Genomic DNA, 14,638 nt, shown 5'->3' on the forward strand with positions numbered 1-14,638 from the left:
TTTTCTACTTGCAGACTTGCAGGTTTTTTTAAAAAAAGGTTTTATTTCTTTGAGAGAGAGAATGAGCAGGGGGAGGGGCTGAGGGAGAAGCAGAGTCCCTGCTGAGCAGGGATCCCAACATGGGGCTTGATCCCAGGACCCTTGATCAGGACTTAAGCCAAAGGAAGACACTTAACCCACTGAGCCACCCAGGGGCCCCTGTAGGCTTGCAGTTTTTATTCTTTCAGACTTCCAATTGACTTCTCAGGTGTTCAGGATAATTTGGTAACTATCCAGCTGTGTTCGAGGGCCTGGACAAGCTCAGGGTCCTCCTACTCCTCTGCCATCTTAACTCGTCTTGAGAAAGTGTGAACTAGGAATACATGTTGGAGGTCACCTGGTTGGAGATGGCAGCTGAAGCCAGGTGAGCAGCTGAAATTGCTCAGGGAAAAAGTATGTACAGAAAATAGGAGCAAATAGGTCAGATGACTCAGCTTTGAAGAATATTAGAAAGAGGGGTCAACAGAGGAAATAAATGATGAAAGGCCAGAAAAGACACACATATAGGGCCACAGAAACGAAACGAGGATATAGTAGAAACTACAGAAAGTAGGAAAATTTAGAATTATGACTGATCTGTTTCTAAACAAAAAAATTTTTTTTAGTATAAACAAAAAGATTTTTAAAAATACTTCTGTGACCATAATTAACTACTGCAGATATTATTGAGATTAAAAAAAAAAACAAAACAGAACCCAAAACCATATATACTTCCTCATTGCTAGCTCAAAGAAATGCCCCACAGGGGCAGCTGCCTAGAATTTGCAGAATTCATTTACAAAATTATAAACTGGCAATCACAGCCTTCACAGATATTTCATAATACTATATCCTAAATTTGCAAAGATGAATGCTTACAGAAGCTATTGGCAAGTTACCAAATGCTAGATACCAATTCCGTATATAATTAGGTTTGAAACTAGGTTCATTCATTCCTAAATAAACAAATAACATAATTAAGCAAATATTTATTGACTACCTACTGTGTGTCAGGTATTTTAAGCACTGGAATAGAAACTGTTTTTCCCTTTACTAAAGAAAATGGAATATATAACAGTTATGTGTAAAATTCTAGTAAATATCCTGGTGAGTAGTTTAATACTAAAATTGCTGCCCTATTCCTTTTTTTTTTTTTTTTTTTTTTTAAGGTTCATCCATCTCTGCTCTGCATCCTGGTCTCTCCTATGGCCATGAAATAAAGTAGTTATTTTCAGGCTAAAAACCACAGTGGACTGGTTATTTTTGTTCTGATCGGAGGAATAGTTAACAGCGTGGACAAACAAGAAAGGATAAGGACAGAGAATGAGAACTAAGCATAAGTGTTCACTGATAATCTTCTAGATGACTTCTCAGAAGACAGGTGAGAAGGGAAACCATTAGAAGGGATCACAGGATGAATGGGTATTTAAAGCAAGGAGGAGATGAAACCTCACCTCATTTCATCTCCTATCTTTAATCTACTTCAACAAAACTTTATAAAGGAAGCACTAATGTCCAATACTGTGCTTGCCTTTTGTGAAAGAAAGACTTGGAGAAATTATCTCCCAAATGGCTCCCTCTATACAAGTGATTCTTAACTTGCACTGTGCATTAGAATCACCAGGAGAAGGTTTTATAAACACACTCAGTCCCTACGTCCAGAGATTGTGATTCAATTGATCTGGGAAAAGGCTCAGGAATCAGCATTTTTGAAAAGCTCCCCTGTTGATTCTAATTTGTGAGCTGTACTAAAATACCCAGAAAACCCAACCGGCATGTCATCATTAGCCCTTTCTCTGGGCAACATAAAGAAGCAAGTGAAAAGTGGGAGCCCACACTATCTGTTTAATTGGTCTTTCCTGTACCTTACATCTAAAGGAGAAGTTCAAGAATGTTGGCATGATTATTCTCTTAGGGCCTTTTAGAAAGCCACTAATTATTTGATCATAATTTATTAATTAGCTCAGTAAGAGCCGAGAATTTTCGCAAAGAACAGCTTCCAAAGGTTGTTTGTTTTAAAAGCAGCTTAAGAGGTAGTAGTGTCTACAATGGGGATCTCTTGACGATGCAACCATTTCAGGGAAGTAGTTAATTTGGGTTTCCTTTTACTCCTTGCTACAAAAGAAGTGTTGACATGATGCAACAAGTTTTCAGTAAAGAAGATTTTCCAAATGGGAACAATTCCACTGCTGCTGAGTGTTGCATTTGGCCTTGTGATTTGAATGTGAAAATAAACAAGGATCTTCCAAGGGTAGACATTTATCATTTAGATAATCACTGGATCTTTACTGGACAGTAACCTGGTCTGGAAACTCATTTTGGTAGATAATAGCATGTTTAAATGGGACTGTTTCTGTCTAACTTTATAGTTGAGAACAGCAGATACTACATTCTAAAGGGATGTGCTAGGCTAGCTAGGCTACCAATACAGGACTTGGAAAGAAGATGCCCCAAACTACTTCTGCTACCTTCAAGGTAAGGTGCTCATTCCCCATCTCTGCATAGTATGAGACAAAGGGAAACAATTCATGAGAGGAATATTGAAAATCTTTTATATAGGGTTTTTTTGAGGGTTCCTTCCAGAAAACCACATGTAGAACCTAATGTGTATGTCCCCAGAGTGTGGTGTGGGAACAGACTAGTTACTTATTCATGATTAAAAATCTGAAGGTTAGTAGGCAAGAGGAGAGGGCTACTTTGTGCAACCTAATGGTCCAAAATTCAAGACATGTGACTGCCCATAGGCCAAAGGGACTCATGAAGGATAACCAGGTTTAAAGGGACTCTGACCATTGAAGCAATGAATGGATGAACAAAATATGGTATATATTTGTAGTGGAATATCATTCAGCCTTAAAAAATGAGATTCTGATACAAGATACAACATGAATGAATCTTAAAGACATTATGCTAAATGAAATAAGGCAGCCACAAAGGGACAAATACCAAATGATTCTGCTTACATGCTTACATATCTAGTGGAGTCAAGTTCATAGACATAAAGTAGAAGAGTGGTTGCCAAGGGCTGAAGAGGGGAATAAGGAGTTAGTGTTTCATGGGCACAGTTTTATTTTGGGGAGAACAAACAGTTCTGGAGATGGATAATGGTGATGATTGTACAACACTGCTAATGCACTAAATGCCAGTGAACTGTACATTTAAAAATGGTAAACTTTATGTTGTGTTTATTTGACCACAATAAATAAAAGGGAAAACCAAAAATAGATCTTAAAAAAGAGGACTTCCTGAAGGAGTGAGATGAGCTGAGCAGAGGGGGAGTCTGTATGGGTCACTGGAAACCAGGGCCTGAGAGAGGATTATACCTGTCAGTCAGGATTGGTAAACCCATGTCAGGGACTGTCAACAGGAGATTCCCAGGCCCTGGAATTCTCTGAAGAATTCATGAAAGCAACTCATAATAAAAAGAGAATGTTGGTGCTCCTTGACATAGAGGGCCTTGAAACCAGATTAGGACAGCACCAGTTGTGTAAGAGTTTGCTTTTGATCCTACTTCCCTCTTGCTCCCTATACCTGTCTTAGGGGGCAGGTGAAGTGAAGAAGAGGAGAGAAGCTCACTGGGACCCTCTTCTACCATAGGCTTTTAGTCCCAGGGAAGAGGAGGAGCTCAGAGGCTCCCTAACACCTGAGTATGTCAGAAGAGCCACGGAGGAGAGCCGGGGAGTTCATCCAAGAGCACAGAAGATTGGTCAAGAGGGGAGGTCTATGAGGAAGAGGGATGAAAAAGAACAAAGTGGCATTCTGTGGGCATCCTATGACTCTAGTTGTGTCAACTGCCCAGTGAGAGAGAAAATATTCTTGGAGCTTAGGAGAATCCATATGGCTGAATCATCTCTTTCATTTCTCTCCTTCTTATCTTCAGGCCAGGTTAGCCCCTCAATCATCATCTAAGGAAACAGCCCAGGGGAGATGGTATCTGGGATGAGCTCTCCCCCAAAATAAATAAATAGAATCACTTGGCACTCACGACCTATAAAGGAAAAAGGGAATGGAATTCAGTGGTGTGCTATGCAAGTCTGAGGCCAGCAAGACTGCTACTGGTGATGGCTGGCTCTTCCAGCACGGCCCACGCTTTTCCCATTTGGACTGTTGACACAGCAGACCAAAACACTCATCTGTGGCTGCATGCATTCATTTATTCAATATGCTTTGGTTGAGTACCACTATATAAACCACCGAAAGGAATAAAGAATAGATGGGACATGATCACATACTTTAATGTACACACGTTCTAGCAGAGGAAAACAAACTCACAATGAACCATAATCTAGGAACAAAGAGAGGAACAAGTAAGCATAGGATTAGGAGACTTACAGGAAAGATGACATTAGAATGACGGAACAACTTTGAGGGGAGAGAGAATCATCGGAACAGAGAATTACTGAAGTGGAGAGGATGTTAAAGCTCAGATGGCAGAGGTGCAGGTGGCTGATTTGTAGACTATGATGTAGCTGAGTTTGTAAGTAGCACAGAATACTCTGAAAAGAAAATGATTACTAGGGGTAGGAAGACAGTGTGGTGTGAGCTTTCAAAGGGCCCCAAAGGCCAGGAAGTTTGTACTCTGATAGGTAATGGGGGAGTAATTTAGGATCTGTGAGTGGGTGAGTGATGCAATCTGAAATATGGTCTGGGAAGAACAGATAGATGGCTGTTACAATTGCTCAGTCAAGAGGTAATGAAGCCCATAAGTGGGACACTGCTGTGGCGATGCGAAGGGAGAAAATGGATGGGAGAAGCTTTGGGGAAGTAGAATAAATGGGGCTTGGCTCCTGAATACACATCCCCTTTCTGCACCCACTGTTTGACCCTCATCCCTCCGCTCCTCTGATCATAGAAGGGTATATGATGTTCCTTAATACACTGACTTATATTTTCTGGAAAATTTCTCATCAGTATCAGGCAAGGCTTCTTTTGCATTTTCTATGAAAGACACCCCAAAGGACAATTCTTGGTGTTCAACACAAAGAAGTAATATTCTTTTTTTTTTCAAAGAAGTAATATTCTGATTTACATTCATATTGTATTTTTTCTGTATTCTGGACTTACAGATGACGTTTCCCCCTTTTAGCATAGGATTCTTTTTTATACTCAGAAAATGTGAACATACATGAGTACACTTCCTGCGAAGTTCCTGGCACTCTGGCAGAATGGAAATCAGGATAATAAAATTAAAGTATTAAAAATGATAGTAAATTTCTTTCTTTGTTCCTTTATTCAGCTTTGAGAGCATTTCTGCTCTCTAAGAGTCTTAGAATATTAGTTTTATATATTTGGGAAAAAGAACTTTAACAATAGAATTCTATAACTAAATTAAGAGAAATTTTAAAAAGCTATCATCAAAATCATAGTGTTTTATAATTAAAATTTTTTAAAAAGATTTTATTTATTTATTCATGAGAGACACACAGAGAGAGGCAGAGACATAGACAGAGGGAGGGGCAGGCTCCGCACAGGCAGTCTGATGTGGGACTGGGATCACGCCCTGAGCCAGACAGATACTCAACCACTGAGCCACCCAAAAGTCCCTATAATTCAATTGTTAAACAAAATCCAGACAATGTATCAGCCACTTCATTCCATAAAGGCCAGAAAAGAAGAAGGTTCTTCTATCTTACGTTCACATTGCTCTTTTTTGCATTTGTGGATTAGATTAAAATGAACTGAAGTTACTGGTATCTGGCAACAGGGAAGGTACCCCTAGCCTGGCAGGAGTTTTGGGGAGGCTTTGCTCTTGGTGATGTATAGCTTTTGAAGACCTGCATAACTACTTTTGAGCTGGGAAATTTTGGATTACATCCCCTGGACTTTTCTGTAGAGACATACAGGACGACAACCGGAGCAACAGACAATGGGCCTGCGTTAAGTGAGCGGTAGGGAGCAGGGGTGAGCTGTGGCACACTGGAGCACAGCAGCTGCAACACTGCTGGGATGCTCAGCGGTGGAACACAAGGCATGCTGAGTATCTAGGAAATTAGGGATCTGTTTTCAGCTCAAATTTCAAGCAGGAAATGATCTTCCTCATTAAAAGAAACAAAAAAATTATACCTCTTCCCTGGCCCCTCAGTCAGCACAGTTTTATAGTAACTCTTAGGCTGAGCATGCAGGATTCAATGCAGATGAAGGGGCAGTGAGTGCTCCAGCTAACAGAACAGCTAGCTTTTATGAAGTGCTTACTGTAAACAAACACACCCTAAGCACTTTCCCTGCATTGTTTTATTTAACTGTTAAAACTGTTATCAAGCCCATTTGACATGAAAAAACTGAGAATGAGAAGTTCAATAGCTTGTCCAAGATCCAAAGCAACTGAATCTGATTCAGTCCTAACTAGACTGATCAGACCCATGCCAAAGACAAAGTTCTAAATCTTCTCCCCACATTGCCTCTGGCTGAAATAAAGCCAGCAGCCTCCTTCTGCAGGGGATATCGATGCAGAGCAAGATGTGCCTTCATAGTGTACAAGTGAGCTCTGAGTATTTCAGCAAGCATAAGAAGTAGCCTTCTCAGAGAACAGGGAAAATACTTTCAGATAATGCACCAAGGTGGTATTTTTTATTAAAAATGCCTGGTGGGGCACCTGGGTGGCTCAGTTGTCTGCCTTTGGCTCAGGTCATGATCTTGGGGTCCTGGGATGGAGCCCCGCATTTGGGCTCCTTGCTCAGTGGGGAGTCTGTTTGTCCCTCTCCCTCTGTTCCTTCCCCGCTTCGGGCTCTCTCTCTCAAATAAATAAATAAAATCCCCTAAAATAAAAATAAAACTGCCTGGGAGAAAGGATTTTTAAAAGACAAGAGAATGTTGTGCTGTCTCCCAAGAGTCTCCTGAACATGCAGGAAGAAATGTATTCACATTACCTCTCTAGGCCATGAAATATGCGTGCTCACTTTCTGGGGGAGGGAAAGGCTTCTAGGGTGGTTATTATCACTGGGGGCTGTGGGATGGATTATTTCCCTTCACTCTTGTTGCTACCTGAAAAAAAAAACACACTGCAAAAAGGTGATAGGAATGGGAAAGCTACATTTAGACAAAGATATTGTGCAAGATGAAGCAGAAAAAAACTGAAGAGAGTAAGTAAAAATGAGACAACATGAGGAACCTGTCCAGGTCCAAGTAGGGAATCTTCCCTTAGCCACACTGGAGAAAGAGAAGATGGTCATCCCAGGTCCTTGGGGAGGAAGGACCGAGATGACATAAGGATAGCAATGCATGTGGTTCTGTCCCTTCTGGCTTGTGTGTCCTCTCTTTCTCTCCTCAGTTATTGTGGCTGCTGTTAATATTAGTATCATCATTATTATTTTACCTTAAAACATTTGCTGGATTATTATTTTTTTAAATAATTTTTTATTTATTTATGATAGTCACAGAGAGAGAGAGAGAGAGAGAGAGAGAGGCAGAGACATAGGCAGAGGGAGAAGCAGGCTCCATGCACCAGGAGCCCGACGTGGGATTCGATCCCGGGTCTCCAGGATCGCGCCCTGGGCCAAAGGCAGGCGCCAAACCGCTGCGCCACCCAGGGTTCCCATGGATTATTTATATTCCTATAAAGTAGCTTAAATCCTTTACTGGAATAGGCTAGTTATAAATACATAAATAAAAATATTTACATAAAATTATATTATTCACATGCATCTATAGTATTTATAAATACATAAATTAAAAAATATATATATATTCATTCAAAAGTTAATGTATACTATAGGATATGTAGACCTCATTCCAGAGTTTGGGTTTAGTAGCTTAGCTCTCAACAAATCATCTTTTATCTTCATAAAGCCCCGTGATAAGAAATCTTTCCCGATACTCTTGCACATGGATTCTTGGGTGAGGAAGTGGGTTGGATGTCCCCCCCACCTCCACCATTAGAGGTCAGAGTTGGTATCCAGTGAGGTAGGGGTTGAGCCGAGGGGGTGGGGCAAAACCAAGATGGTGGCACCAGAGTTGTGACTGGGCAAGCACAAAGAACATACAACCACACATACAAGCAACTTCTGAAAGACTGAGATTGCCACAAGGCCCAGACTTGGGCTAGAAATTTGGAAGTGCAGTAATAATTTTTGTGTGTGAGAACAGAAGGTATCTGAGTTACACAAACAAGAGAGTGCTCACTATGAACCCAAAGGAGAGTTCATGGTGAGTTGACTGCGGCTATATTAGCACTTCCTAGGTACAGGAAATGTGGCTCCTTGGGGCAGGTGGGGACTAGGCCATGATGCCAGTGAGAGTACTGCCTCTCATTGGTGAATAGCAGCTTGCGCTCAACCCACTGATTTCACTCCCTTCTCAATAGGCTGAAGATGCACAAGGAGGCGGGTGAGGAGTGTGAATGTGGGTATATGGGAGATGTTCTGTGCATGTGAAGTATAACATGATAGTATGAACTAGAGTTTGTATTGGACTGTGTCTAGTGTGTCCTTTTTACAGTTGCAGAAACTACAGCTGGCTGAGGCAACTCTCTGGAGGTCAAAATTTGAAGATGGTGAAAGAGTCATGACAACATTCCTGTTCCAAATTCCTGTCTTCTGCTCTTTCTCACAATCTACAATGATTTCTGGTAATAAACATATTACTGCAAATAATAATGTAAGATTATTTCTGTAACTTTATTGATGGGGTATTAAAATCTTCCCATGTATCATCTCATTTAATTCTCACAATTGAGGTGAATGACAGAGCAAGGATGTGAAAATTCTGCACACAGATCTTAACACTTTATTAGTGATTCTTAGTGGGTGCATATTTACAGTTCACCTGTTTATTAATTCATCCTGCAGATACTATTTTTATTCCTTATTATAAAGATATTACATATAAAGGAAGCAGGACTCAGAGGAAGAGCCAGAAAAAAAAATCCCTTTCATTAGGCAGGGGAATCCCTTTCTTCCATTCTTTCCTTCCTCCCTCCCTCCATCCATCCAAAGACCACTTAATAAATGCCTTCTCTGTGCTAAGTGCCTTGGTAGGCACCAGGAATAAGATTATAAAAAAGATAAAATCCTTGCGCTTCTGGAGTTCATGGTCCAGTTAAGGGTAGAAGAGTCTGTAGGTAGAGAACTAATTTTATGTCTTTAAACCTTAAATCAGAGTACTGCAGGGATCCCTATGTTGCTGGCTTATCCTATCCCTTGGTTTTGTTTCTACCGATTTCTTGTTTGGTACACAGGATATTTTGTATTATACTACGCAGTTCTAGATGATGTCATATGTTATGTGATATTTTATCTGCCCTACTTAGTATTTCACAGACATGAAAAGAATCTTTGATAATAGCTACAGACCAGAAGTTGAAGAAAACAACAGGTCTCGGGTCAAAACAAGCTAGGGTTCAGGGGAGAACTATTGCTTTAGGGCTTAGTCTGAGGGGAAGTGCAGTTTAGGTCTGGGAAATAGGTTGGAGTTCTCGGTGGGAGGTGTGCATGTTTGTGGCAGGGGAGCTGAATGATGACAGGAGCAGCTTTCCCCACCTGGGTCACATATCTTCGTAGTGAAGTTTTCCTTTATGGTGACAAAAGTTGTGAATTTCCAGACTACCTGTACATATTCAAAATAAGTTCATAATGCATTTAAAATCGTAAAAAATTCTTTTTGCTTCATCGCTTTTAATAAATGTAACACGTAAAATCTATATCTAACTATACAACCTATGGATGGCCTTCAAGGAATCTGTGAACTCCCCAAAATTGTATGCAAAATTATGTGCATCTGCGCATTGTTCTAGAGAGGGTCTGTGGCTTTCATCAAATTCAAACACATGACTCTAAAATAATGAAAGCCCAATGAATAGGTAATTAAAAATTGAGAAATTAAGCCTCATAACAAGGACTTTTTTCCTCTCATATAATTAGGGCTTTTTAGCATATGATTCGGACATAAATACTGACTTACGTCAAGAGCCACGGACTGCTTGGCCCAGGACTTCTTCACTTGATCATACATAATTGTGTTGTTGATGCCCAGGCCACAGAAGATGACAAAAGCCTAGAAAAGAGAAAGCCTGATAATTAAAGATTGCAATAACTCACTGGTATAATCTAATTTGAAAGCAGGCAGTCATCAGAAATGGGTCTGAAAATATAATTTTATTGTACACAAAGGCAGGCCTTAGGGAAATATGCACATTAAGATTCTTAATTACTACTGTCATGTAACAACTTTATAGCTCACATTGCACATGAGAAAAATTAATAATTTAATGTCATTGTGGAGAAACAATTTTATAAATTTAAAAACATATTTACAGTCTTACCAAATATGTTCTTAATTTATTTGGGTTGTGGACTGATTTTAGTATTCCATTCCATTTAACTAAAGCACCCTCTTTTAGTGGCTAGGCTATAAAATATTTTGGTGTGGAAACCAAATGAGCTTACTCATGAGGTAAATGTTAAGAGGAAGGAAGGTAGACTTAGAACCAGTTAGTAAAGAAGCTGTGAGGTATTCTGGGCTAGAGAAAAGTAATTGTGGGGTTTCCATGTTGGCTACCTTTGTGGGTGCAAAGTTTGCAAGGATGCCTGTTCAAGGCCAATCTTTCCAGCTAGAGGGCAGACTAGAATAATGGGAAGCTTGAAAACATGGGAGGCAACGGCTGTACAGGCCGCAGAGTTGCTGGAGGTCTCACAACTATAGATTTTCTTCTGACAGATTTTGGCAAGCTGCGACCAGGAGACCATTGGTGACTCAGCTCTAACCTTTGGTTCACAAATTTATTTTCTTACCTCAAAAAGTCGTTGATCTGCATCATCAAAAGCTTTCCCGTCAAGTTTATTTAACACTTGAGCCACTCCTGTGGGAAGAATTTGGTTTACGTGGTCATTTTTAGCACTGGCCTCTGTATTAGAACATAACAAAGCCCCGCTGCCTCGATACCTCCCCAAGGTGACAACCTCCCTCAGTTCAAGCTCCAGTCCCCAGTGCCTGCTGTCTCTGCGAGGGCAGACCTGAGGTGCACAGCGATGCAGTCTGTCTTCAAGGCTGTGATATCCAAACCACGTCACAGGGAGGATTGGAGTTTTATCAACAATCAGTCTGATTCCTTAAAGCGGTTTTCAAGATGACTGTGCACAGTACCTCTGGTATATCTGACACACGTACACATGCATATGCACATATATGCATTACATAGCTCGCTGGGTATTAATAACTGTGTGAATACACACATATGTGTATAGGTGTATATATATATTATACACACATATATTATATATATATTATATATACTTTTTTATGTTTTTAACATCCTGAACACAGTACTTGAATGAGGCAGGATGGCATCGTGATTAATAACGTGGGCTCTGGTGTCATACTGTCTCAGTTCACATTTCAACTCCACCATCAGCTGTTATCTTGAACAAGTTACCTAACATTTTTAGCACTGAAATAATGGGGATTAAAATATTGGCTAGCGGGCATCTGGGTGGCTTAGTGGTCGAGCATCCACCTTTGGCTCAGGTCGTGATCCTGGGGTCCTGGGATTGAATCCCACATCCGGCTCCACGCAGGGAGCCTGCTTTTCTCTCTGCCTATGTCTCTGCCTTTCTCTCTGTGTCTCTCATGAATTAAAAAAGAATAAAGATGTTGACTAGCTCAGAGGGTTATGAAGATTAAATGAGACCGTGTTTGAATGTTTTAAAGCATATTGTGCCACACAGAGTGAACATTCAAGGAATGCTGGGGATTATGAGGCAGCTAACCTTCAAAGCAAAGTTAGCTCTGCTGCCCGCTACTGATGGGGTACATACAGTTTTAACAAACTTAATTCATACGTACTTCTTTCCAAAGTTCATTTCCAGCATTGTACCAGATGTTTTGGGGCAAGATTCTCAAAACATACAATTCTAACCACAAAAACTGAACAATCTTGAGAAACATTCCCCTGTGGCCCCATTTAGTACAAACAAAAAACGAGCTGTAATTCTAAAGCTTCTAAAGCATGCCTGTATTTTTTAAGACCTCTAACTTCCCTTTAGAGAGGTAAGTCATCATAGGCTAGAAGACATATTTAACGGAACACAAATCTTTTAGCATGTAATAGGCAAACTGCAGCCTTAATTCTGAAAGAATTACAGATGTTTACTGCTGGGAATGAAAGCTAGGACCGTATTTGAGATTGCCATTGGACATCAACAGATAGCACATGGTGTTTCTTATGCACTTTCTCTTCTTTTAAAACTTAAGTATGTTTAAAAATCTATACATGATGTGGGATGCCTGGGTGGCTCAGTGGCTGAGCGTCCACCTTTGGCTTGGGCCTTGATTCTGGGGTCCTGGGTAGGAGTCCTGCATCGGGCTTCTTCCTCTGCCTATGTCTCTGCCTCTCTCTCTGTGTCTCTCATGAATAAATAAACAAAACAAAACAAAACAAAAAACCTGTATACATGATGCAATTCAATGCTTTGTACTAGGGCCTCAAATTCCCAAATCTAAGAACATTCTTGATATTCATTAATGTACCAATATTTGTCTGCAAATTAAGCGAACTGATGAAAAGAATTGTTACAGTTCAAGTCCTGACAATATTTACAGAATACTAAATCCTTTGATAAGTAGCAGTGTCTTACAGTTTAACAGGCAATGTTGGGGGGAAGCAAAGAGAGGCAAATAGATACACTGGTTACCTTATGTCTCATAGAAAATAAAAAGCACCACGTTTTAATTATGTTTCAATAGTCTTCACTAATGCCTCCACTCTTTATGAGCTCTCTACTTTAACCACTGACATCTTTCTTGGGTTTGATACTTTCCTGACTGAGATTTTGAGGGGAGGGAAAGGAGTAAAGGAGGGGGAAAATCTTGAAAGCTGCTTTGGCCCCCAGTTCCATTATTCTGAGTCAAGTGTAACCTATTTCAGAATCATCCAGACAGAAAGATACATGCTCAGTATGTGTCTAATAATGTACATTCTTCTTCCCTTGCATCTTGTACACCACAGATGTAAACATAAGATGTAGTAGGAACATCGGTATAGCAGTGAGGAGGCCTGATTTTTAATCCTGATCCTGCTGCTAACATTCTGTGACTTTACCCTGGTCTTCCTGAGATTCCCCCCACCTCACCTCAATTTCCACAAGGTAAGATAAGAGAGTTCTGTTAGTTGATTTCTGAGATCCCCTCCAAATTCAAAATTACTGGTCCTTGGTTAAAAGGATAAACATTTGTTCATTGTTCTGGTTCATGTTGATTCATCAGGACTCTGAGACTCATCAGGAGTCTGCACTTAGGAGATGATTTAAGAGAATGAGACATAAGTTGAGGAGTCTTGGACATAAAAGAGTGGAGCAGGTAATGCTTCTTGGCTTTTTTTGCTAAGATCAAGTGTAAAAGGGGTAAGCAGGTAAAAAAGATAGGGTGTATTTTAAAGTAATTTGTCTCTTTCTTTTAAAAAAGAAGTTTGCACTGGGGTGCCTGAGTGGCACAGTTGGTAAAGCATCCGACTCTTGGTTTCAGCTCAGGTTGTGATCTCAGGGCCATGACTGAGCCTTGCGTCAGGCTCCACGCTCAGCATGGAGTCTACTTAAATTTCTCTCTCTCTCCTTCCATCCCTCCATTGCCCGCCCCCCGCCCTCTAACCCCACTCTCTCTCAAATAAAAAAAAGAAAAAAGAAAAAAAAATTGAATTATTTACATAATGTCTTACCAATTATTTGGTGGTTGCTATTCCAAATAGGGACACAGAGAACAGATCTTATATGAAATCCCGATATCTGGTCAGCCTAGGGTATAAGAAAATAGTTAATTAAAATTAAACATTATTTACCCATTTCTGACTTACAGCTTGCCACTCTTCATAATAGACATTTAAAAATAACTTTTAAAAAGATACTTTATAATCTATTTTTAAATGCATACAGTCACTTGTCTCTTTTAATTTAAAGCATCACAAGGAGTTCAAGCCCCAACCAAATATGAATTGATCAAACAACCAACACTACCTCCCCCAATCCCTGCAGCTGCAGAAAGCTAGATGTAAAACTCTTAATCATGCTCATACCACCAGACAAAAATCTGGCAACTGTTTTTGCCCTGAGTATTTAAAACATTTTAATTAAACCAGTAGTCAATATTTCTCTTTGGGCACATGTGTTAGTAAAAGTGCTTTGAGCCTATAATGCTGCCATATATATATACATATGTATATGTACTTTTAATTCTCTCTCTCTCTCTCTATATATATATATAGCTTTTAGAGTACATGCACACTCAAACGGGTGGGGGAATTGGGGGGAAGAGGGAGAGAGAATCTTTAGCAGGCTCCACACCGCAGGGCTCGATCTCATGATCCTGAGATCATGACCTGAGCCAAAATCAAGAGTTGGACACTTAACTGACTGAGCTATGTAGGTGCTCCAATACTCTATATTTTAAACATCACTAATTTACTATATATATTATAAAATAATATATAAAAATTTGGAGTTGCAAAAATATATGATAAATGTAGGGTTTTTTTTTAAAGATTTTATTTATTTATTCATGAGAGACACGGAGACAGAGAGAGAAGCAGAGACACAGGCAAAGGGAGAAGCAGGCTCCATGCAGGGAGCCCGATGTGGGACTTGATCCCGGGTCTCCAGGATCACACCCCGGGCTGAAGGCGGCGCTAAACCACTAAGCC

The 14,638-nt window shown here is 40.1% G+C and overlaps 1 protein-coding gene across 1 annotated transcript in view; it reads right to left on the minus strand.

The window, feature by feature from the left end:
• Nucleotides 1-14,638, minus strand: part of PDE11A (phosphodiesterase 11A) — a 363,233-nt gene that overhangs the window by 156,165 nt on the left and 192,430 nt on the right. Inside the window, 3 exon segments of the mRNA XM_025460463.3 lie at nt 9,913-10,005; nt 10,743-10,810; nt 13,661-13,736. Coding sequence (XP_025316248.2) covers nt 9,913-10,005; nt 10,743-10,810; nt 13,661-13,736 — 237 coding nt within the window.

The sequence above is a fragment of the Canis lupus genome, chromosome 36 (assembly GCF_003254725.2).
Source record: "Canis lupus dingo isolate Sandy chromosome 36, ASM325472v2, whole genome shotgun sequence".
Lineage (NCBI taxonomy): Eukaryota > Metazoa > Chordata > Mammalia > Carnivora > Canidae > Canis > Canis lupus.